A 24,606-nucleotide genomic window follows, 5' to 3' on the forward strand; every position below is an offset into this window, starting at 1 on the left:
AGCGGCAAACCCAGATCAACAAATTAAAATATGATCTGATGAAATGTCCGCCCTCTTGTGGCCGGAATGGAGTATTGCATTGGCAATGACTTGATGGCCTGTCCCCGCCACAAAAACAACAAAAGTGTAAAACTAAAAGGTCGAGCCCGCAAACACTTGTTTAAATTCGATATAATTTTTAAAAAGGCGCTAATGTTCAGAAAAAAAAGTGGTTCTGTTCATTTGTATCCATATGCTGCTTGGAGACAAGGGCTTAAAATAAAAGTGGATATATATTCCATACACATGAAAAGAGCAAGGCATGAACTTTACAATGTACAAGTTTATTTTTAATGAACTCTTCAGTGGTTGGTAGTCACAGCACAGCTTGCATGTATTAAGCCACACACCTATTTTACAAGAAAAACAAAATGACAAGAATAAAATAAAACTTAACCAGAGTAGATGTCATCATTCTCATCATCAGTCTATTTGCAGCGACTTCTTGCTTTTTCTCTTGGACTAAAATATAGTTCATAATAAAAAGGCCACTGAAATGCATAAAAATTGGCGTGTAATATTTCAACGGCGTGTTTTGGACTCGCGGCGTCGACAGTGCACGTAGACTTTTGTGAAAAGGAGGCTAAGCTTGTTGGCTATAATACTACAGCAAAAAAACAAAAACAGAAAACAAACAACACACGTTAGTGAACTCAAAGAAAGTGAAATGTAGTCAAGCAGTTTTTTTTATCACTTTCTTTGAAGAAGAAGAAAAAAAAACACAAAACACTGTCGGCAGTCCCACTTTGAAACCTGAAACACTTTTTGCCTCTTCAATAAAAGAAAAACAAAAAGAAAGAAAAAGACACCTGCTTGTCCTGTGTGGAATTGGTATACTTTTAATAGTAACAGACTCAGCGTGCGCCGCTCTCAAACATACAGCCTTATGTATATGCACACACAATTATATGTGTATACATATATATATATATATTATATATATACATACACACACACACACACACACACACACACACAGCTTCACTCAGTACCTCCTAAAACAAGGTGACAAATACAGAGTATAAACCAACTAACACTACAAGCCAAAAACAAACAAAAGGGGATAAAGTGGAAGAAGAGTGACACTTCTGACTAACCAAGTGATGTCATTAAAGCATGAAACAACAAAAATTCTAATCATGCATATTGCACATTCAGTGAAAGCTTAAATTCCACCCGGTACGCCTCAAGATTTATTTATTTATTTTTCCTGTTTCTTTTCCCTCTCTGAGGTAAAACGAAATTGGGGAGGAGGTGGTCATGAGTGTGCGCGAGTGTGTGAGTGAGTGCACGTGTGAGATTTAAAAAAAAAAAAAAAAAAAAGACAGGAAGTGGCACTTCTTAGGGAGAAGGGAGAAAGAGGACACAGCACACTGATAACACAGGAGCAAGTAAAAGGTGGCGTGGCACAAATAAAATCGGGTGGTGTTGTAATAGTAATAGCAATAATAATAATAACAATAATAATAATTCCTCAAGAGCGGTCCTCTTTATGTACAACTAAGGCTTACTGGTTAAATAGACGTTGGGCTTGTAAACGGTAGGGATTGGGAAAAAAAAGTCTGATGTCTCTTGCAATTCGATCTATATGTGCAATTCCATTAGTCACTGGCAGATGGGGAGGCGGGTGGCAGTGGTGGCGAAGACGGCGGTGGCGGTGGCGGTGGTCTGCTCTACTTGGAAAGCTTGCTAATGACTCGAATGAGCGCGCCGTTCTCGTCCTTTAGCCTCTGGTTGTCCGCTTTCAAGTCGGGGAGCGTCTGCGTGGGAACAACAGCAAAAGGGCTGAGACACGTTTGGAACGCGGGGCGGCGCCGAAACACGACGGCTCATAGCAAATTAGGAACAATTTTAAATCAAAGAGAATATCGCAAAAAGCCATGCATGCACACAGCCAGACGTGGCCCGCACTGCTACTCAAGATGGACACTGCCCCCCCCCCCCCCCCAAAAAAGAAAGAAATGTTCGCCGCTATCCCTTTGGACCGCACCGGATCACGTTGACGCGATGTGGACCAAAGATATTGGGACGGCTCACTGGCTCAAATCTCAACAGGATGCGATTGGTCAATTTGGACGCTGGTATCCCGCTCAAACGGTACATTGCCATTGGTACCCTGGAAGTCCTTTTAGAAAATAGGGCAGTCCCAACAAAATGCTCCTTAACAAGATCTGAGCTTCGACGTCAAGTTCTGGTCCCACACTGAAAGTTTCTAAACTTCCAAAAGTACTACCCTTGAGCAGGGTCTTCTTTCGGCTGGGACAGATGACAGCCTGGAACTCAATTTTGACACCAGTTCCCAAAGCACAACCGCCACCCAGCGCTGGAGTCCAGTTTGTGGTCCTCAAGTCGCAGCATGATGAGATGCTCTTTGTACTTTGAGTTCCTGGAACTCGCGTAAATGTTCTTTCACCTGTGGAAAGTACGAGCCACGAGCGGAGTCTTTTGAAACGAACTAAAGAACTCAACTTGGACAATAGCTGCCATCCAATGTCACGGCCGTTCGAGCGAATCCAACGGCGGAGGGGAGTTTGATGTCATTCGCCCCTCACCAACAAAGAGGGTTGGACAACGGCTTGGGGGCGGGTCACGCCACGTCATGCAAGCCAAAGACACTCAAACTAGAAACTACACAGGCCCACTTTCCTTTGCGGGCACGGCAGGTTTCAAGCGGCAACCGGCTTGGAATGTGCCGACAAAGCAAAGTATTCACACGAGGGATGGGCGAGATGGACTTCACAGAAAAAGAGATTGGGGTTTTTTTCTGCCCAATTTACACCACGTTGAAGATGGCCCCAAGCCCCCGGGGGGCTCGGCAGTCAGCGGCAACACACTTTTGTCCATGAGCTCCTCTCTTTTTTTGCAGCCATGTTAGCGTTTTGATCTATCGGTGCCAAAAAAAAAAAAAAAAAAAAAGGTTTGGCAAAGAAAGTGGGATGAGTGGATCCCAATGACTCGCCCAGCCCTAGTTGCAACCAAGGGACCCCCCCCCACCCCCCACAAGGAAAACACCAACAACTGTAGGGAGGTGAAAACCAGTCGAGCACCTGTGGGCGGGGGCAGGGCATGAATGGATGGTGTGGGGGAGGGGGAGGGTTGGCAAGGGCTAAGAGGGTCGCCGAGGTGAAAAGGAGGAAGTGCGGCCGCCTTTTAGAGGTCGACGGCGGGCGGCTGGCTGCAGGCGGCCCGCGAGAGCTTCGCCACCACGCGGGCCAGCGCCCGGTTCTCGGCCTGCAGCCGCTCCTTAACCTGACGCAGAGCCTGAACCTGCTTTACCTGGGGGAGGTTCTGCAAGGAGGGGGAGGGAGGGGGGGGGCACACACAGCAGCCCAATGACAACAACAGCAAGAAATGTGGTGGACAGCAAAAAGAGGAGGAGGAAGGAGAGGAGAGAGGAGGGAGGAGCACATTAATAGGAGAAGGAAGAGACAAGCAAACAGAAAAGGAAGACCGTTAAATGAAGGACAGAGTTTGGACCCGCGGGAGCTCATTTCAACAACACGCGATGACATTGCAACGGATTTTTGGGCCTCGCGGGCAACAAAGCGGTCGACGAGGACATCAAAATAAGTTCTGCAAGGCCCCCGGTGACGTGTCATCAATCATCCGCTTCCACCTTGAAAGGTACCAAAACTAGTGAGGCGGAACCCTTTTTGGAACCCTTCCGTGGCTGGAGCTCGACAAAGTGCAGCAAGATGGAGAAAAAAAGGGTCACTTCTACTTAAAAGTGCTCAAAAAAAGGACCAATTCTTAGAAGGGGGGGGGGGGGCATCGCTCTAAGCATGTCAAATATGATCGGATTTACAATTGAAGAAAGTCATTCATCAAATATGGAAAGCTTGTCATTTGCCACAAATTCATTTTTCGATCGGTTCATGATTTAAAAAAAACCCAGACATTTTTATTCTTCCATGGGGCCAACTCGCATCCTTAGCATCAACGTGTCGTGCGTGCGCACGTGTGTGTCTACCTTGAGTTCCTCCTCCATCTCAGAAATTTTCCTTTCGAGAGCTCGCCTTTCCTGTTGGGAGGACGACAAGGAAGACGGTTACTTGTTTGTTTTGCGTTTTTCATTTTCTTTTCAATGCGGCGATGCTGGCTAAGCGTGCGGTGCCAGACGCTGCGCGAGCGCACACGTGAGGCGTCAACAAGCGTCAGCCATCAACACACACTGTGATCAATCAACACGTGGCCGGGCTGAGCTTTCCTTTCTACGGTGATGACGTCGCCTCAGCGGCATGAAAACCCCCCCCATGCACTATTTTCAACAGCAAAACGCCGTCTTTTCTAGATCTGCAAAGATGTCTGGACAAGTGGTTGCCTCGAAGGCTTGACAAGAAGAAAAAGAAGAGGAGGAGGACAGAGGAAGGAGGAAGGAGGTGGAGTCGTCACGCGGCTACAAGTGCCAGCAGCAAAAAGGTCAAGTCAGCTTGGGTTCATACCAGCGCCCGGATGAGACTGAAGCCTGCTCATTACCTTGAGATACATTCAAAAGATAAGGTGTCAAATATTTGGATGATTCTTTTCATTGACATCTTGACGAAACTATTTGAGAGCTCCTCCTTTCGTACAGATGGCACATCAAGTACGGTCGGGGATTTCTCTGTTGATGTTTTTGGAACCCCTTTGACATGAATTAGCGAGCGTCAAACAATTCTATTTCTTCAATCCATCACATCCGGAGCCACGACACGAAGGCCGGCGAGAAACGCGTCGACGCGAGCCGGCACTCGGAAAGGAAACGTGTCACTCGACGCCAGAGTGCGACGATGCGCCAGGAAATGCTGTCGTACAACCGAACTGCCTTCAAGTCAACATTTGTCACGTGAAAATTTGAATTCGACACGTGTCAATCCCGCACCGTACGGCAGACGGAGAATATGCAGATTAAAAATTTGGTTTTATTTGTGTTCAATTTCCTTGACGGGGTGAATTAAAGTGGCACGTGATGCCAACGGTTGGGAGGAGTGACTTGAAGCGGACTGTCAACTGACCCTTTTCTCCATCTCCAGCTGCGACCTGTCGGCGTAGCGTTCCTGCCTCTGCCAACACAAAAACGGGAGGGATGGAGCCAGGAAGAACAAAAGGGTTGCGGGGAGGAGGAGGCGGCGGCGGCGGCGATGGTGGCACCTGCGTGGCCTTCTCCAGTTGCAGCTTCAAGTCGGCCAGCTCCAGGTCCGTGTCGCGTAACTGCGCCTTCAGCTTCTCGTTCTCAGCCAAGATCTGCTCGTAGAGCTGCGAGGAAAGCGCCCGGCGTTCAAAGGGGACGACCCGCCGGCCGGCGATTCCGAAAGCGGACGGCGTTTCGCTCTACCTTCTTGTAGTCGGTGGCGTCGTCTCTGTCCAGCCGGCTGGAGTACGTCCTCCGACTCTCGCCGTAGCTGCGGCTGAGCGACGAGTCGTTGCGGTCCGCTGCGGTGCCGCTGTCGTTTCTGCAACACGAGCGCGCGTCAGGAGGCCGCCGGGCTCTCTCGCGTGCGCGCCAAACAAGGGCACGGGACTCACCTGGACAACCTGTCCACCTGTCAGGAAACAAGAGAGCGGACGTTAGAAAAGAAAAATATCAAGATGGACGTCTTGGATCTTTTCAGGGCGTCTGCAGCCTCAAAACACAAGCGTTTATTTGAACCAATAAGTTGACATGAAATAAATTCACCCAAAATCGAAGGAGATGAATTCATTCCAAAATGATTCAATATATGTATTTATTTGCATCAAAGCCTGGCTGGATCGGAAATGTCAGCGGGGAGCCATTTTGGATCAGTTACCTGCACTTCTCCCTTGATGCTGCCTTCCTCCGAGTCGGACTGCTGCTCGGGGTCGTTGTCGTCACCCTGCAAAGACCGCGATGACGGCACACGTAAGGGCCCCGAAGAACTTGCTTTATTATCCCCGAGTGCGTCTCACATCTTGGGTCCAAAAGGAGACACCGGTGGAGCGTCGCTTCTCGCGGGGCCGCCTGCGATCCCGGATGGAGCGAGGCTGAGACTTGTCGTCGCCTTCCTTCTCCTCTTCCTTTTTGTCCATTTCTAAAGGCCAAAGGAGCACGCATGTCGCCTTTCAACACTGGCATCCACAGTGAATCCGAGCTCATTGCGGAGGGGTCGGGGGGGTCCTATCAGGACTTGGGAGAGGGAAGCCGCAGGCTTTGTCACGGCAAGAAAAGGCAGATGACTGCACTTCAGCGACCTTCTCCGATCCTCCCCGGAGGCACGGCGGCTTTACCCAATTTCCCGTCAGCTCTGACAAAAACGCGCCGATGATCATCGCGGTCGCGGAATGAAGCTAAGAGGATTATCGCGAGGTACGCCGACACCCGATGGAGTCGTCGCTTGTGTGGCGAGGGGGCGCCCACCTTTCTCGGTGTCCCTGGAGGAGCGGCCGTAGGCGGAGGCGATGCCCGTCAGGCTGTTGGGCCTGTTGAGGGAGCTCGAGCCGGAGGTCAGGGCGGCGCTGGAGTACGACGGGGCCGAGGCGGTGCTCAGCGTGGAAATGGACGAGGAGGTGCGGTAGCGCTGCTCGGAGTCAGAGCGAGGCCCGCGTGAACATTGCGAGGTGGCCGGCGGGCGGACGGGAGGTGCGCGCGGAACCTACGTCTTCAAAGCTGCGGTACTTTGGTCGGTAGTCGTCCTCCTTGGATTCGTACTCCTTCTTCTCCTCCTGCTTCTCCTTGTCCTGCTTCTCCTCCTCGCGGCTCTTTGGGGTGCGACTCCTGCCGATGGTCTTCTCGGCCTCTTGCAGGTCAGTCAGCGTGACACCCTGCGAGGGGGGGAAAAAAACCCCAATGTGTTGTGTGTACGATTGCTATTTTAGGTTCAAGGTTCTGCAAAGCACTTTGTGGCTGTTATGAAAGCGCTGTCGAAATAAAGACGTATTGTCAGTTCTGCTTTTGGTGGTGGTGGTGGGGGCTTCAATCAACACACCTGGGTGGACCTCCTCGACTGACGCGCCTGTCGAGAGCGAGCTTTCCTCTGCGATTCGGACTCCTCGTCTCGTACGGGTGTCAGGTAGGACCTGGAATTCCAAATGACAAACAAAAGCCTGCTTTGACACGAGCGTGGACGGTTTCAAAAGGCGAGCGACACGGCTGTCAGCAAATCGAGACAGTCCAATTGGCTCGCTGTAAACTGGTCGGTTGAGAGACCGAGTTGCGGCCCGAACCGCCATGGAGCCGGACAGAACGATACATTTGAACAAGAGCGAGCCCATCTGAAAGCTGTGTGCGATTCTGTCGAGCTGCGGGACTGCAATCACATTTGCCCGTCCCGAAATAGGCATTTGACAACATTTTGATGTTGTCAAATGCCTTCCCCATGCGAGAAACGAGGAAATCGCTGCATTCTGACTATGATTGCTCGTTTTGTTTCCGAGCACATTTTCTTCACCTGCGTCGTTCGGGGCCGGTGGTGGTGGTGGTGGTGGTGCCGGACGTGCCGATAACGGTGGTGGCCGACGTGGTGGTGCTGGTGGTGGTAGAGCCAGTGTTTATGGTGGGGATGACGGCGGCAGACTCCCGCTCCCTGTCTTTTTCCCTGTCCGCGTTCTCCTCGGACCAGTACCTGTTGAGACGGCACCCGTTACGCGAGCTTGTCGCAGCCAAGGCGCATTTTGGTCGAGAGATGAACAAAGACGCAGTATTATAGTCAATAATTGAAAATTCGAATGAAAAGCGGTCCGACGAGGACCCGACCTGCTGGTGAGACTGGTGGAGCCAGTACGGGTGGAGGCGGAGCCCAGGCTCGAGAGGAGGCCGCGGTGGCCCATGGGCGAGGTAAGTGATGATGAGGAGGTGGTGCCGGTTGTTGTCGTCGCAGACGAGACGGCCGAGGTGGTGGTGGCGCTCGTCGTCGAGGGGCTCAAGTCGTCGTATCGTCTGCCAAAAGAGCCGCTACGGGGCGGAAATTGGCACAACGTTATCGGCAAACCAAAACTTGCTGCTTTGTTGCGTTTGTGAAGTGGATGATTGCATTGGTGGTAGAAAGCAATGCCATGACTCCCATCCACCCCCCCCACTCCCAAAAAAGGCAGAAAAGTCTCCTGACTTTCTAACAACTCCAGTACGACCTTGTAATGGAACGGAAAGAATTTTGTCACCTTTTTGGCTTCAATTCAAGGAACATTTCGCCGCTCCTTCTCGTGTGTGCGCCACGGCCACCTGGGGGCAGTATGCTACCGCCGCCAAACAGTGCCTTCCAGCAAGTCCGAGACAAAAACTGCTCCCTCGTATCTCAAGGTACCACTTCAGTTTCGTATTTGTACTTCTACTAAAGCGCAGCGTTCAGGCGTGCCAAACAACAACGAGCAAAAGGCTGCTGTGGATAGCCAACGTCTCCTAGCGCATCAAGAGGAAGTGGCCCGACAGTTGCGTGTGGGACGGTGAGCGGCAGGCGGGCGCGTGGGTGTACCTGCGGTAAATGCTGTACGACTGGTAGTGGGAGGCGGGCGGCTGCCAGGGTTTAGTGTTACAGGTGTTAGGGTCCAAGCTGGAGGTGGACGAAGACTTGGCCGGCACGTCCCGCGTGCTGCCGCTCCGCCCTAGCGCCAGCGTGTGGGACGTGCTGGCGGGGAGGAGGGGGGGGGGGGGGGTGGTGGTGGCAGGCAGGTGGAAGAAGCATGTTAGCGATGGAGACGTGCGCACGCACACACACACACACACATATATATATGTGAAACAAACACATTTGTGACACTCTGGTCGCATTCATGTCACACAGGTGACCAGCTGAATTTGAGGCCGTCTGGCTGCTTTGCTGCTTCACTAACTGCACACGTGTGCACTTTTGTTCTCAATTAGACTTACTGTCTTTTGATTTTGGTCTCATATGTGATGTCATAAAATCCCTGTAAAAATACTTGTCTGAGCCAGCGGCGTCCGCGAAAAGCCCCGACGTGTGGCGGATGCAACATATGTCAGGCGGCTAGCTGATTTTGTGAAAGCGTTTTCTCTGAAACCATGGCAACGCCATGGCCTCGGCAAGAAGCGCATGAAGAGCAAGGAGCGGCTCCCGCTTGTGGTCAGGACGACGGCGGCGGTGTTGGTGGCTGACCTTCGCTGGTAGCTGGGGGTTCTGTTGGTGGAGGTGGTTCCTTCGCTGTACTTCAGGTCATCATCCCAGCGCCGCCGGGTGTACGAGCCGCTACGAATCAGCGCGGTCGAGTCCCTGTGGAGGCAGGCGCCATGCTTGCTGACGTTGTGCCTATTGCTTCCCGGCTTCCTTCCCTCGATCCTGTGCTCTCACTCTCACCTACTCCGTGTCCCCCCCCCCCATCAATAAATGTTTCCCCACTCCTGGTGGGAGCTACGTTCTTTCACCTGTTTTCCTTCTCGTCGACATCCGACGCACTGGCCAGCCTCCTGGGAATGGTTGGTGCCACATAAGCGAGCCGAGTCACCTTGTCCTTCTCCTGTGCAAAGTTTCAGAGTTTGCTACACATCCAGTAAATGCTCAATTTTTGTGACGGGGGAGAGGAGGGGGGGGGGGCTTCCCGCGCACAGACCTTGTCTTTGTTATCCAGCGATGAGGAGAGGCGCGGGCTGGAGGCCGAGCGCATCACTCCCGTGGTGGTGTCCTTCTCCCGCTGCGCCTCTTTGGTGGCCGTGATCTCCGCCAGCGCCCCGTAGCTGCCCGTCTTCCGCAGCCCCTGGCGCCACGACGCCGGCGACTCGTCCTTGCGCTCCTCCTCCACTTTGGACGAGACCTTGGTGCCGGGTTGCGTGGCCACCTGGGAAGAAAGAGGCAACGTGAGTCACATTTCAATTGCAGAAAGTGCAACGATCCAGGTTAAGAATCGGGTTTTTGGGACATGCCTGTTAAGAGGATCACATCAAACCCGTCTAACTGTACTTCCATCGTGGCAGAGGTGGGAGTAAGTCACATATGTGCAAATCATTAGACTTAAGTCCTTTCAGTTTCAAGCAAGTCAAACGGAGGATGCTCAAAATCATTCCTTGGGTTAAGCAAGTCAAGTCAGACAGCAGATATTCGATGCACAGTGGCCACTTTGGCACTCAGAATTTGTGGTTCTGTTCCTAAGTCAGAAAATTGGCAACTCAAGTCTCCCACCTCTGCTTCATGATAACTTTCTCAAAGCAACATTAGTCGTGCTCAGAAATCTTCCCAACAAGCAACATAAGTCACACCAACACACAGTGACAACAGAATTATGCATTCACTGATTGAGGGGGGGGAGCACAAACGAAGTGGATCCGATGAATGTCAGTGCCACCCAGGACAGCTTTGAGGGGGTCTTTGTTTAGTACAGGTGCAGGAGAGAACAGAAAATCGCGGTGCACACCACCAAACTGGCCTCACCGTTGCTTTTTTGGGCACGAGAGAAATGCCAGTTTTGCGCAAGCCTTGACGCCACAATGCGGGACAGCCCGGCTCCGCCGCGGGCATGACGGGGGCAACACAATCAAACTACAACCAACCCAAGACACAGAGCCAGCGGATGCAGGCCGCAAGGGAGGAGAGGGGGGGCGGGGGCAAGAGAGAGAGAGAAGCGGGTTGAGAGGGTAAGACTGAAGCAGCGGCAAAAGAAAAACTTTGTAGCAAGGACAGCCTTTGTCTTTGAGGTCTACCAACACCACACTTCATTACCGCCAAGTGCCAAACTCAGGAAACATTGTGTCATTGGGACATTTGCTTCCATTGAAGATGAATGTGTGGGTTACGAGGCTTCAAAAGAAGGGGGGGAAAAAAAACACATTTGCATGAAAAAGAAGAAAAGAAAAACCTGCAGCCAGCAAAATGAATCATCTCAAACGGAAGAGGAGCCGGCCATGGATTTGCAAGAGCAATCATGAAGGAGGAGGCATGCAATCGCCAGGCCACTTCAGCGACGCCAACACGTTTGTTAGACAACCTTCATTTTCAAATCGCAAGGTACTACTGTTCTACTAAAACACTCCCAACACGTCTCGAAAAATGCTTCTTCCGACTACAAATACCATCTGCACGTGTCCATTTTACCAACAGAGGGCAGCATCTGCAAATGAGGATGAAGTGAATGCTGGCCCTGCAGCATTTACTTCGTGCTGCAACTCACAGCACTGGAGAACTTTTTTTTTTTAGCCAACTAATTCAATGTCCTTCAACCTCAGCAAAGGTTGAAATGTGTTTTGTTTGTGCACCTCCTTCAGGTGTTTGAAAGCATTTGGTGCACGGTACCTTTTTAGTTGGCGACGAGGGGCTGGTGAGCTGGCTGGTGGCGGAGGACACGGTGATGCTGGTCGGGGCGGGCATCATGGTGCTGTTGCCCACCGATGCCGAAGGCTTGCTTTTTTCTAGAAAGAGGATGAAGAGTCGGAGTTAGCCAGTTGACAACAAGAGGAAAGCAGCGCGCAGACGAGGGCCGGTTCATTGTTTTGGACTGCTATGAAGCGGTGGGCAAGTCAGAGTTGAATTCAAGATTATTTTTCTGTAACTTCGGGAGCTCCAGAAATTGTTTCGAAGACATGAGCTCCGCCAGCCCCCGTTTGCAGACGGACGGAGGACTTGCCCGTTTCGTTCTCCGACTCGGAATCTTCCTCCTCCTCTTCTTCGCTGGAGCAGCTGGACTCGTCTTTCTTGCCTTCCTCTTCCTCCTCCCCCTCCTCGTCCACCTTCTCGGGCTCCAGGGTCTCGATCCGTGGGGCGCTCTTCTCCGGCTCCAGCAGTAGCGTTTCTTTGCTGCGGCGCAGGCATTTTAGCGCCTTGAGCGCCCGCGGCGTGAGCAAAACGCCTCACTTTGATTACCTCTTTAATGGCTTCAGTGATTGGTTGTTGTCCCCCGTGGTGGTGGTTTCAATCAGAGGAGACTTCTTGTCGTCTTTCTTCTCGCTCATCAGCTGGAATGAAGACTGAAAATGAGACCGCGCATTCAATCGATGGTGAGCGGCATTGGCGGAAACTCTTACCAGATTTTGTTTCTTTTGCAGCTCTTCCAGGTATCCCAGAACATCTTCATCCGACACGTCAAAAGGCGTCTGGCCCTGATGCACAATCCAATCATGACTTCAACAAAAACCAAACAAAATGGACACACTGCATGCCGGGGACACAAACCATTTTATTAATGACGTCCATGTCGCAAAGATTCTCCACGAGTATCCTGCAGGCCTCCTCTTTGCCCCAGTGTGCCGCCGCGTGTAGAGGAGTCCAGCCGTCGTAGTCCTTAATATTTACGTCGTACCCCGCTTGGATTAAAAGCCTGCAGAATGGCAACAATCATGAGTGTTTTCTTGCAATTTCTGGGTGGGTTCAAAGACGCGTAGACCAAGTTCAAAACTAGGTTTGAGTGGGTTTCGATGTGTTGGAAGTGTGCGGGGGGGTATTTCAAGGCTTGAACATGCACGGGTTGCATGTACCTTCTGCCATATTGTTGAAGAGCATTTCATTGCCCGTCGCTAAATGCCGCTGGCATCGCTTGACAGATGAAGGCAGATCCTTCATTTGTGTTCAATAAATCATTGTGGGAACGTCGGAGTGAAATTGGATCATTTCCCTTGGCACACCTGATGATCTCTCACAGCAAAGTGGTTGGGCAGGACCGGTTTAAGGAGCCAAATGCAAGACTAATGGCTAATTTGATCACATTTGTACCCTCGTCTCATTAAGTGAACATCTGAGACGGCGCATCAACCCGTGGCAGTGGACCATCCTGGCTGGCTTCCCGAACCAGATGGACACACAGCTGCGTTCCACCAACGTCGAGTACACGTCACTGGCACCTCTGAGGGCCGTCCGGTTGTCGAGGCCAGAGCGCTTACTTTAAAACCTCCACGTAGCCCTTGGCGGCGGCCACATGGAGCGCCGTTCCTCCGGACTTGGCGTGGCGTATGTCCTGGATCTGGCCGCTGTTGACCCACTGGCGGGCGTCGCGCAGCATGACGCGCTCCTCCTCCTTGCGGGCCGCCTCGATGTCCACGCCTGCCAGACAGCGGAGGAGGGAGAGGGAAAAAAAGTGAGCTCCAAGTCTTTGTCGCTTGTGTTTACAGTTGGTGCGCTTGTTATGGTTTGCAGTGTGCGTTTGGTAGCCAATGTTCTGTCAACGTGACGGTGAGTTAGCGGCCAGTTAAGTGGGTCAATGTGTCAGCACGATGCGCCAAACAGGCCCGCTTTGTCTCTCGATACACCTGATCCGCTCGCTAAACTCAATCTGCGGAAAAGGGGAGCGACTTGTTCGCTGATTGGTACGACACGAAAACAGTGAGCTGAGGAGAGACTCTTGCAACACAGTTTTTCAAAATAATGGCACAGAGACTGCAAGTGAGCAATAACGGGACCGGACAGGATGTCGGGAGTGGAGCGATGGCCTGGCGGGTTGTCCCGTGATCTCTTGGGAAGTTGCCTACACAGCGTCTATAAAAAGCAGGGAGCCTAATGGTCTCCAAGTAGGACTGCACAATGACAGCCAGCCAGCAGAGGAACTGGCAGCAGTTCAAAGCTGACGACATTTTTTTTATGCTTTTTTTTTTTTTTTGGAAACCCAGGAGAACACATCATCTAAACAAGCTTGAATTGTGGGGCACTCTTAAATCCGGGTAGGTACCACTGTTTGCGCATTTCAATAGGGCCCTTTGGTTGCCAATTGCCTCCATTTTGACTTCCCACTACACCTGCATGATGCCAAAAAGGATGGCAAGAGATTCTTCATTGCCGTGGAGTTTGGCGGGGTTGCCCTTCCACATCAAACCGCTCCGAGCCGCTTGACGCAGCGGAGGGCACAGTCATCATCTCAGGCCGAGAATAGAGAAGATGTGACTTTTCAGAGAAGTTACTATGATGTAAGCGGGTGGAAAAAAGGAGCAGGTGACTGACAGTTAGTGAGAAGTGAGCAACACATCTATGCATGACATACTGCGCGGGGGCCCTCTAATCCCGATATGCTCGCCACTTTTAGAAACGGCGCGATGTTCGTGGATAAGGCCCCACCCTCCAAAATTCTGCTAAAATTAGCCCCCTGTCAAACAACGGAGGAGTCGGTTGCATCTGTACCTTGTCGGTTGATCTCATTCTGCAGGAGCTCTTCCATGGCCTCCTCTTCGGCGATGTCCAGCGGCGTCTCACCCTCGCTGTTGACCACGCCCACGCTGGCCCCTTGGCTGATGAGGTACCTGCAATTCACGACACCACGACAGTTTCAACGAGGCGAGCCATGGAGGGAACGGAACGCGGGCGGGAGCAAAGAGGCAGTGGCGTTTTTTTTTTTTTTTGCATGGGCAACGACCTCGGGGACTGCGCACGCTCATTGGGTAGCGATCAGAATGCAGACCGAGCCGCTACTCCATTGAGTGTCATGAGAAATATGGGAAATCGATGGATGGATAGATCGCGTTATGACATGAAAACAACACATCCATTTTAACCAAGTATAAAATCATCGATCATTTCAAAGGACCTTCGAATGTGTAAATGCTCCGCGGGCCTGATTCGAGAACGGAACAGACTCGCGGGCCACGCTTTGCCCCTTTGACTGCTTGCTCCGCATCTCAAGATTGGCTGCTTTGTGGGCCGAGGCTGTTGTTTGCTGGCTTGCCGGACTAAAAAGAGCCTCCTTCTTGTTCCCTCTGTGACACAGTGTCTCCATTAGTCACCCGTCTGACCAGCGACTTGACCTTTTGCTTTCACTCGTGGCTCCACTTCTCAGTTCCACTTTTCCCTGCATGTGTGGAGCGCTGAAATTCTCTCCCAACGCTTCCCAAAAACCGTGGCTAAATGTGGTCAGGGAAGGGGAACTGAGCACTCCTTTGAGCCCGTTTTGATCTCCGCCCGATAACATCGGTCCGCTTAACTGAAAAGGAGTGACCCCCATCTCCTCGGACGAGATCACAGCGGTTCAAAAAGAAACAAAGAGGCCACGTTGTGCCGTTGGCGGCGACGACCACTCACTCTGCGATGCCCAGGTACCCGCAGGAGGCGGCGGCGTGGAGGGGGATCCAGCCCTCGTTGTCGGGTTGGTTGATGCTGGCCCCGTGCGTCACCAGGAACGTCACCATGTCTGGGTTGTCGTCGATGCAGGCCTGTGGAGGACGGGGGAGACGCCCAATCAGCCGCTTTGCATGACACGCCAATAGCATTTCTGAAAACGTCATTACGACAAGACGCATATAAATAGGCTTGTTCATTGGACATTGTGCCATTGAGTTGAAGAGCTTGTTATTGATCTGCCTGGCACGATATGTTGCTCACGCCGATACAAGAGCAAAGACGCATTCGTTGCCCAATTAAGTGGAATTGGATCGTCAACCACTGCACCATCCATCACACCCTGGACTGGTCACCAGCCAACATTGGGACACATCCACCAACACTGGACTGGTCACCGGCCTATACGCTAATTGAAAGAACAACAACAACAACTCTCCAATACGACCAGCCTGACATCGATCTTCCTGGTAGGTCATCTCTCACCTGCAAAAGCTGTGGGAGGAATTGCAGAGCAACTGAGAACTCTGAGGCAAATGGACAAAGCACTCACCACTGTGCTGCCTGATATCACAACACGACTTATGGAATAAACGTGAACTCAGAGCTACACTGTCCTCGCAATTACTACAGCGCTCATAAAAATCCCACTCACCCACCATCCTTCAACACAGCGCCTGGACTTTCTCTTTCTCCTTCTCTGCAGGGGTTGCTATGACAACAAAGTCATTGACAACAGATAGACGCACGCACGCACAGAGTGGCCTCACGTTCAGGGCACACGTCGATCTGCCTGCAATCCTTGTCCAAATTTGGTTGGTTTGCACGGCCGTAGATGGCCACGGCTGCCGAGCATCCACGCTCAGCTTATCTCGCCGAGCGTGCGTGTGCGCGCAAGCAATATCTTCTGCTCCAGGTGGACAACAAGAAAAAATAAATAACATCTCTCAATCTGGAGGATTTCATGTGCCCGGCAGGACAATCACACACACTAGATTTGCCTTTCGAGAGCAGAGGCGTCAAACTCTAGAATAAGATTGCGTCATTTTTTCCTTGTTCAAAACCAAGCATGAAAAATCGGAAGCAAATGCAGAGGCAATTATGTCATGGGATTAATGGGGTTCCCATGCCAGAACGTATTAGGTGAGGGACAAGAAGTCGAACTGAATCGCCACACTGGTCGATAAACAGGAAAGCTGACGTCATGGTGAGTTAGTTGTTCAAAAAAATAATAATCCAGCGCCATGAATTTGCAGCGCCACTTTGACACTTGCGCTGCAGAGGCTAGCGAAAGACTGTTAGCAGCCTGATGAAATGAGCCGGTCGAGAAGGATGCGCGCTGCAAACTTCATCGAGTGACAAAGGCCATCAGGCTGCACACAGCGGAGCATTCAAAGCTGCGGTGAGTCACTCTCCAGCAGACACACTGTCATTCAAACCTGTTTAGCCGGTGCGAGGGAGGCTTTGGCGCGCAAGCAACCCGCAAGATGGGTAATGCAAAGTAAGCGTAAAGGCACAAACGTGCCGGTTGATCGGCCAACGGACAGCAATGACACGAAACATCCGTTGAAAACGATTTCTAATGTCGCCATTAGTCGCGAGCAGAGACATGTCAAAAGTCACCTGTAGAATTCGGATGCCAAAGGGAAAACCCCACTACAAATGGATGACTTGGGAGGGACAAGCCACTCCATAAATGCTGACTTTTCAGTTTTCTGACAACCGACCACAGATATGTCAAGGTTTTTTGAAGGCAAACCGATTGACTTTACATTATTTCTTGAGGAGATCATATCAAATGTGAGACAAGAACAAAAGTGTCTGTGTATGTGGGGGGGGGGGGGGGGGGGGGGGGGGGTCAAAAAGCCTTGAGGAAGGGATTGCGTTTCCCGGCGCTCCTGGTGTAGATTTATTTTGCTTTTTGGCCACAAGCAGTGCTTTCACCCAACAGCGCCAACCGCAAAGTTGCCCACTCTCAGCCCTGGACTAGCATACCAGTGGAGAAATTCCCAGATAAGTATTACTCCGAGCCTCGGGGCTTTCAGGCATCGGCGGCACTCTGGCCACGCCTGCTGGCCCTCGTCATCCGGCACCTCTCGCAGCCACTTCCACAAAAGGAATTCCTCTGGTGAACGTGGGGGTCCGAGGAGGGTTGCGCTTAATACACACAAAATTTTAAAAAAAGTTTAGAAATGAAAGAAAGGTGAAGAAATTTAAGTTGTGCGTACATGTTGGAATAGAGCTCCTGTGCTTGTTGGTCCGGTTGGAGAGGCCACAGGGGCCGAGGGGGAAGGGGCTGCAGGGCGACCAGCTGGGTCCCTACACACTCCGAGATGAGCTCACTTGTAACACACACACACACACACACACACACGCTGCCTTCTAGCTGCTACCAATGACGACCATATAAGGACCTGGGATTCCCGTGGAAAAAAAACAAGCAGGACTGAGGAAGATGGGGAGTTGAGAAAAAAGGAGAAAAATGTCAGCAAGATTGTAGCTGAAGACCGGGGGGCACAGATATTTGCCAGCAGATGCCCCCCACCCCCATTTGCAATCATTAGCCAATACAGACAGGCAAGCGGGGTACGCGTACGTTCATGTGCAACGATAACAGGAGAGGCGAGTGGAAGGAGGGGGCAGCCTCACCAAAGAGGAAATGAGAAAAATAAACAGCCACTTCCTGTTGCTCTTCAGGGTCCCGGCGACGCTTTCCAATCGCCGGGCGAGAAATCCTGGAGACCCACCGACGTGTCATTTGTTTAACACCTCCACCACGTGAACATCCAGGAAGTGAGATAACGTCGCCTTGCTTGGCGGGGAGCGGACTGAAAATGCCGACTGTAAACGTTGCAATGTGAAACCCTGCCTGCAAAAAAAAAGAAAAGTCAGGCATCATCACCGTTCACTTACTGGTCTTCTTTTCAAATGCTCTAACCTACTTTGAAAACAGCTGCTTGTGAAATACTTCGGCCGGTGCTGTATGAGGTGCTTGAAATGATATTCTGTCATCTCCTGCGTTGTGTGTCAAGAGGAGTGTGTTTTTTAGGACACATTTCTGTAGAAAATAACTAACTGGTGTATTAACACATGAGTAAAACTGTGCGAGTTAAGCAGTAGACTTCAGCTTTTTTTTTTCCCCAAGCCAAATTTTGGCCCGGGGGAAAATTTGCTCCCTCTGAGAAATTCCTCCGAACGACCCCGGGCGAACCAGTCGCAACCTGTCGCCTCACTCCACCGGAATACTCGACAAGCAACGGCGACGTGTTCTAAAATGACCCATCGCCTTTTGTCGCCGAACGGAGACGACGCGAGGTAAGTGTCACCGGCGAGTCACGGCCGCCGCCGCCAACCGAGCATCGCGTCATCGACATCGCAGGGACTTCCTGCCTGATGATTACTGGGTTGGTCGGCTCGACAAGGACAGACCTGCCAATTACAGACGCGAGAATGTATGTGCTTAGTCACCCGAGTGCTGCCAGGTCCAAAACTGAGATACCCAACACCGTTCCTGGAGCTGAATTAGCCTGCCACGCTCACTCCTGCCATCCGTTTACGCATCTGAAAAAGCTCGGCCACAGATTGCGGTTGACCCGGTTTCCCATTTAACGCAGCGTGGTTCACGGCATCAAAATCACAACCGTGTGCTTTAAAGGTTCAGAAACACATCTTAGGCATTTTGAAAACAACGCCGGCAATAGCCTGTGAGAATCGTCATCATTAGCACAGCTGTCTAGGTTAAGACAACCTGACTGGCCGAATCAAACAAAGGGATCAAATCAAGACCGTCTAGAACCCGGGCCATGAATAATTGAGGTGCACCTTAATGTATTCAGCAAAAATGTTAGAAATGCACCAGTGACTCTCAACGAGCCCCTCATTTAGCAAACAAAGACTTCCTATCACGAGGCAGGAAAAGCCTCAATACTGATAAAGAAACGCTCAGTAAGAGAGCGTCAACACTTCTGAAAAACGGCAGAATTTTCCCTGCTCTGCGCTAACCTCATGCTTCGAATCCTTCCAAATGATCAAGTCTGAATCTTGAAAGTGCTTCCAAAGACACCCCGACACCGACGTCAGCATCAAAGCATGCAATTCTCGAGAGAATTGGGGCCTGGCGCTTGTTTATTGGAGGCACAAAACAGGTGAGCGCAAGATGGGAGATGCGAAAATTTCGCCTGGTGTCGGGATGCTTCACAATAACTCACGAGGGCTAATTACAAGGTTGAGCGCGGCCGCCAGCTGGATAGCAATGCAAGATTCCTGGTGGGGTTGAGGCCCGAGACAGCAGGGTGGGAAACTTCTCAAGATGACACAGCGGTCAGGTAGAGCAAGTCACGGCAGGCTGCTTGACGTAAAGAATCGCTTGCACTATGCGTTCAATAAAATGAACAGCAATCGATGACTCAAACCTGTCATCAAAGGCTGAAAAGGATCCCCCCCCCCTTTTTTTTTTAAATCGATACGCGACGAGTTCTCTGTTTGGCTCAGCTTTTCACTCCTTGACTATTTTCTGTCATCTGAAATGAATTAGATGACGGTCAATTTCCCTGAGTCATCTGTCCGAGAACCCCAAGAACGGGTGGTCGTCCCCACTGCCCGCACGGACGCAACACGGCCCGCCACATGCGGCCGTTCCATGGCAACGCCAGTCGCCAGCCTGACTCATTTTCGCGCTGCCGCTGCTGAGCTCTGCCAAACGCTTTCCCTCTCGCCCTTGGTTATGCAACTCCCACTCTTGTACATGCAAATCCGCCAACACGTGCTGCTCGAGTCGTGGTCGCCATGGCGACCGCTCCCGATAAAGTCACAGACTTGGGGATGGGGAACAGAGCCGCCCAATCGGGCGAGAAAAGCAAAAGTTCAGGTGTGGGTCAACGAGGAGCTTTTGCTGGCAGAGGCCACAAGTCCTGGTTACCTCCACGCTAATTGGCTTGATGGAGCTCAGCGGTGTGGGGACAGTCCAGAGAGGGGGTGGGAGGTGGGGTTTAGGTGACAGCTGAGGAATGTCTGCACTGCTCGCTCTTTGCCATGGTTTCCAAATACTGTCATGCGAGGAATGCGGAGGCCGAGGCGACGGCGCTCGGAATGCTACGGTCCCGCGACCAGTTTAGCAAAGGAGGACACCGTAGAACATCGCTTGCGGAGGATGTGCTATTCGCTTTTTTTTTTTTTAAACGCCCACGTCAACTTGCGCGCCTCATTGTTGTTTGCACCTGAAACTACCAGCGAGGAGACAAAAATGCACCGACGGGCATTGGTGGGCCATAAATTTTGTACCTGGCCTTCAGAGGCCATTTAATGCACCTCTTAAAATAACTTCCACCAGCAATATTAGAAGATATCAATGGTCAACAAAAACAGGACATAAAAGAGCGCAAGTGTGTCATGTACGTCATGTGAAATAACGATCAATCTTGAAGTCAAAACGGATTCAAAAGAAAAACAACAAGAGACACTGCTCAATAAATGTACTATCACTGAGAGGGCCGGTCAGTGGCGGGCATGTCAGACCGTCAGTCTTCATTCCGTCAATATTTCAAGTCCGTCTGTTGGCATCGAGAACGTACTTACGATGTTCAAGGCAGGCACGCGCACGCGTGAGTTGAAAAAAGCAAAACAGTGCTGTATGCCAATCGGTCCAAGAGACTGCAATGCCACTGTCCCATTTGTTTAATTTTCATCCATCACCATGCTGCATGCGTGTACACGTGTGTGTCCCACACCCCACTGAAATCATGAGGGAACGGTGACTGATGGACTTAGGTGCCCACCACTGGTGAGGGCAAATTTGAGATGTGATTGGCTGGAGCTTTAGCTACATGGGCCTGCACGACTGATTCTGAATTCCTGACCTAGACCAAGCAACACACACAGCCTGAAATTTGATTGGACAAGAAATAAAAAACCTCAACAATCCACAAACGTGTACTGGAAGCAGCGCAGCCAAGAGAAACACGAGCAAATGAAGAGAGTATAATAATTATATATATACATCTTAGAAGTTGTTTCTGCTAGTCCTGACGGCCAAGGGCTCCTACGGTGGCCATTGCACCAGCATGACAGGGGGCTGGTGACTCCCTTCCCATTGCCAGATTATGCCAGGCCCTCCACTGCAAAGCGTGGCCACCGACTGAGTCACAGCCAAAGTTAGCATCATCTCTTGAAATACAGACGGGAGAACTTGCTGCCGCGATATTTATAACCCTATGCCGGTCAACGCTTTTCGGGAACAATATGTCGTTACGCTCCCCCACCCCAGAGCGATGCACCAGGCCTTTCTCACCAATGTGACAAACACACCGCCACGCACTTTTACACGAAAATCATGTCGTCGTCATCATCTTGACTTTTGGAATTTGTGGGCCAATGTGCAAATTCCCGTGGTGCCACCTTCGCTCCTTAAAAAGCCCACCCTGCAAACAACACGTATACACACACCACTGCTTCTCTTCTCCAGAGATGGGTATGTCCCTGGGGCAGCGCTCTCTTGCGGGTCGTCATCTCCCCCCAAAAAAAGGCAACGGTGATCTTTGCGCAAAGAGAGAGGGGGAGGGAGGTATTAATTGTACATTTTAACCAAGGCGAAAATGACAGAGAGATACACATACTTGTGAATGCTGAAAAAGGTTCGTACATGATGACACACGGGCTTAGTAGTCAAGTCGGCAGAAGGTTACATCACTTCATATTCATGCACGAGTCACAAGTTTAATACAAAAATTCTCGCATTGATCACCAGACTATTTTAGCACCTGGACAAATGCGCTAAAATGTCAACAACAAAGCTCCAGTGATCAAGACTATAGCTAAAAATAACCCAAGTAGAGTGGAGGCCATCAGAAACACAACAATGGACTGTGATAAATGCTGTGCCAGCACAAATTGCACAAGTTAATGAAACTTCAAATGTGTACACATACACCGAGTCACTTATGAGGATCTCAATTGTGACACAGTGTCTGTTAACAAGTTCAGATCTGCCATCTTTTAACACAGGGTACACAAATGTGATATTTGATCATGTTAGGATAAAGAAGACGAGTAAATGCTGACACTCTTCAGGCCAAAGAGCTGCCATCTCATCATTTGACTGTAGGGGCAGCTAGCCCCGCTAGCGGGGGGAGAAAGCTAGCTCGGGAATGCTGACATGTCAGGGGACAGAAAAGCACACGTTCACACTTGAAAGGTCATTACATATCAGCTTTTTTTTGGGGGGGGGGCAGTTATCCATTGACTTGACGCTTCTTTCTAGTTATTACAAAGACAAATCCAAATTAAACGAACGATGGTGGCTAACCGGAGCTACTTACTTGAGCTAACATAGCATTGGCATTAACCGGCTAACCCAGCCACAATTTACCATGAAACCAAATACAAGACCGCTGAATATTTTAATAATACTAGCAAGACAACAAATCAAGTATTGGGCAACACAAGCGTGTGATCGGAACAATACATACTCGCCTACTAGCCAGCGTTGCTAATGGAGGCTTTATCAACAAACCGAATTTAGCTGCTAGCATTTAGCCACCGTACGCTAATTTCCACTTTGTAAAACAAAACCAGTCTCAATCGGTGACAACACCAGCCATAGTAACACAACCGCATCTCGTATTCACACGTGGAAAAAAAGAACAAAACAAGCCGACAGATCGCACCGAGGCGCCAGTCGCTGCATTGCCAGCAATTAGACTTCGCCCACCGACTCGGGCTATCGCCTGTAGTGTGTTGACGGCCATTGAGTACAGTAGCCCCCAAAAGGCAAAAGGCAAAAAACAACAACAACACGCAGAGCCGTTACCTCTGCGACGTACACACGAGTAAAAATGCAACTAATACTGTGTGAAATTGATCACACGAGTACCCCCAGCAGGGCAATGTGAGCGGCTGTTCTCCGGTGTTCCAACTCCAAGTAGGTAAACAACGGGAGAATAGCTTCCACTTGACAGGTGTTCAATGGACAATCGTGGCGATCGCGGCCGGGCCCGGTACGGGGTTGCGGGTCCACCAACCTGGTGGAGGGCGGTGAGCCCGTCGACGTTGGCGTAGTTGATGTCGGCGCCGCGGTCGAGCATTCGCAGCACCTCCTCCGTGTCGCCGCTTGAGCAGGCGGCCAGGAACACGGCGCCATCGTCGAACTTCACCTTCGTCTTCTTCTTCTTCAGGATCGGCGGCTCCAGGTCCGTCTCGGAGCCCAGCCACCGCTTCAACTGCTCGTTCCTCTTCTGCTTGGCGTCCGCCATCTTCATCCCCCTCCTGTCTCGGGCTTCTTATCTTCCTCCGAGAGAGGATATACTTTATACTGGCACTATCCCACAACTCACTGGGGCGTGGGAAGGGAGGGCTGCGTGCGGGGAAGGAGCTGGAGGGCGTACCCGGGGAGGAGGAGGAGGAGGAGGAGGTGGGGCGATCGGAGATCGGCGTCAGCGCGAGAAGAGGCCGGCTGGATTGTTAACTCGTAGTCTCGCGAGATAGCCACGATGGAGGGGCTGCAGTGTGACGTCACTTGCTGTGGATGTGAGAGAGAGTAAGAGTGAGAGAGGGAGAGAGAGAGAGAGACGGGTAATCCCTTTTAGACAGTAACTGTGTACAGAGTTTGAAAATATTACACAACAGCCAGGAGGCACCGTTATGACATCCTTTCGACAACTATAAATATGCATCGGATATATGAATTGCATGCATGGCTCCATTGTGACGTGTTTTTTTTTTTTTGCTTAAAAATCCACTAAATAAACTCGGTTGCTAACCAAAAATAGCAGCACCCACCAAGGCACATAAACCTGTGCAGCATTCAAAATATTAAGGAGACAAGTTGCATTCCAGCAGAGTCTGACGTTGGGTGTTGTCTGTGTTTATGTTATTAATTCATAATCGACGCCCCGCCCCATCTACAGTAAAGACCCGCGGCCGCTTTGCGTCGTATTAGCAGTGCAGATAAGTCTATCACCTATCTGTCATCCTTTCCACACAATTGTCACTGTCTCGTGCAGTCGGCATGTTATTTCTCTCTCTCGCTCTCTCTCTAAGGGCATCCAGAACATGAAAGCCGAGCCCGGGGTCTATCTTCCCGATAGCAGCCTTGCACATCCCCGAGGCGCCAACCGCAGGCTGGGGGTGACACGGGGAGCATGGGAGCACTTGAAACTCACGATCTGTCTCCCTCCCTGAGTGCCGGGTCAGCCCCTAAATGGAATTGGGAGCGCTTGGGCTCGTTCGGACAGGGTAAGATTGGTGCCATGCGGTGGTTACAAAAGGCCGCTATCAATGCCAGGCACCGCCGTGGGGTTTGGGCCTCCGAACTGACTTACAAGTGATCTGAGCGCCCTGATGCCTCTGACCGTGGTTTCCTGAAAGTGATGCTGCCAATAGAACAGCAGTCGAGTTGTGCTCCATTGTTGGAGCTTTTGAGACTTGTTCATTCAAAATATCTAATTTAATCCAAAAACCTGTGGAGAGTAAAACCATGTTTAAAAAATAGTCGCATTAAGCCACTTATGACACAAATAGTAGTTAGCAGAACAATATGTGGGACATGCAAAAATAATGCACATGCAAATAAAAAGAAGAAGAAAGGGGAAAAAAAAGGAAGAAATCAGCATTACATTGGACTGTTGGTCCCATTTGTACCTACTACGTTCCTAAACTGTCAGAG

General features: G+C 50.9%; 1 protein-coding gene across 3 annotated transcripts; it reads right to left on the bottom strand.

Moving 5' to 3' along the window:
* Nucleotides 1-304: 304 nt before the first annotated feature.
* On the bottom strand, nt 305-24,606 carry ppp1r12a (protein phosphatase 1, regulatory subunit 12A). 3 transcript variants are annotated; one of them, XM_086103189.1, is made up of 27 exons: nt 22,964-24,604; nt 14,913-15,043; nt 14,019-14,137; nt 12,791-12,950; nt 12,087-12,231; nt 11,939-12,013; nt 11,778-11,869; nt 11,542-11,711; nt 11,211-11,326; nt 9,538-9,762; nt 9,353-9,444; nt 9,087-9,200; nt 8,445-8,597; nt 7,730-7,927; nt 7,425-7,598; nt 6,963-7,053; nt 6,634-6,798; nt 6,395-6,554; nt 5,947-6,068; nt 5,808-5,873; nt 5,545-5,561; nt 5,354-5,471; nt 5,170-5,274; nt 5,034-5,081; nt 4,010-4,060; nt 3,087-3,327; nt 305-1,799 (listed from the first exon to the last, which is right to left on the bottom strand). In XM_086103189.1, exons 1-26 carry the CDS (start codon nt 23,198-23,200, stop codon nt 3,190-3,192), a joined length of 3,282 nt encoding a protein of 1,093 aa, XP_085959315.1. In that variant the 5' UTR covers nt 23,201-24,604; the 3' UTR covers nt 305-1,799; nt 3,087-3,189. The 3 variants fall into 3 exon arrangements, with proteins under 3 accessions (XP_085959315.1, XP_085959318.1, XP_085959316.1); XM_086103192.1 differs by lacking the exon at nt 8,445-8,597 and having other exon boundaries at nt 22,964-24,606; XM_086103190.1 differs by lacking the exon at nt 3,087-3,327 and having other exon boundaries at nt 22,964-24,594.

This window comes from Hippocampus guttulatus, chromosome 22, assembly GCF_054856545.1.
Source record: "Hippocampus guttulatus isolate MCC_2025c chromosome 22, RoL_Hgut_1.0, whole genome shotgun sequence".
NCBI lineage: Eukaryota > Metazoa > Chordata > Actinopteri > Syngnathiformes > Syngnathidae > Hippocampus > Hippocampus guttulatus.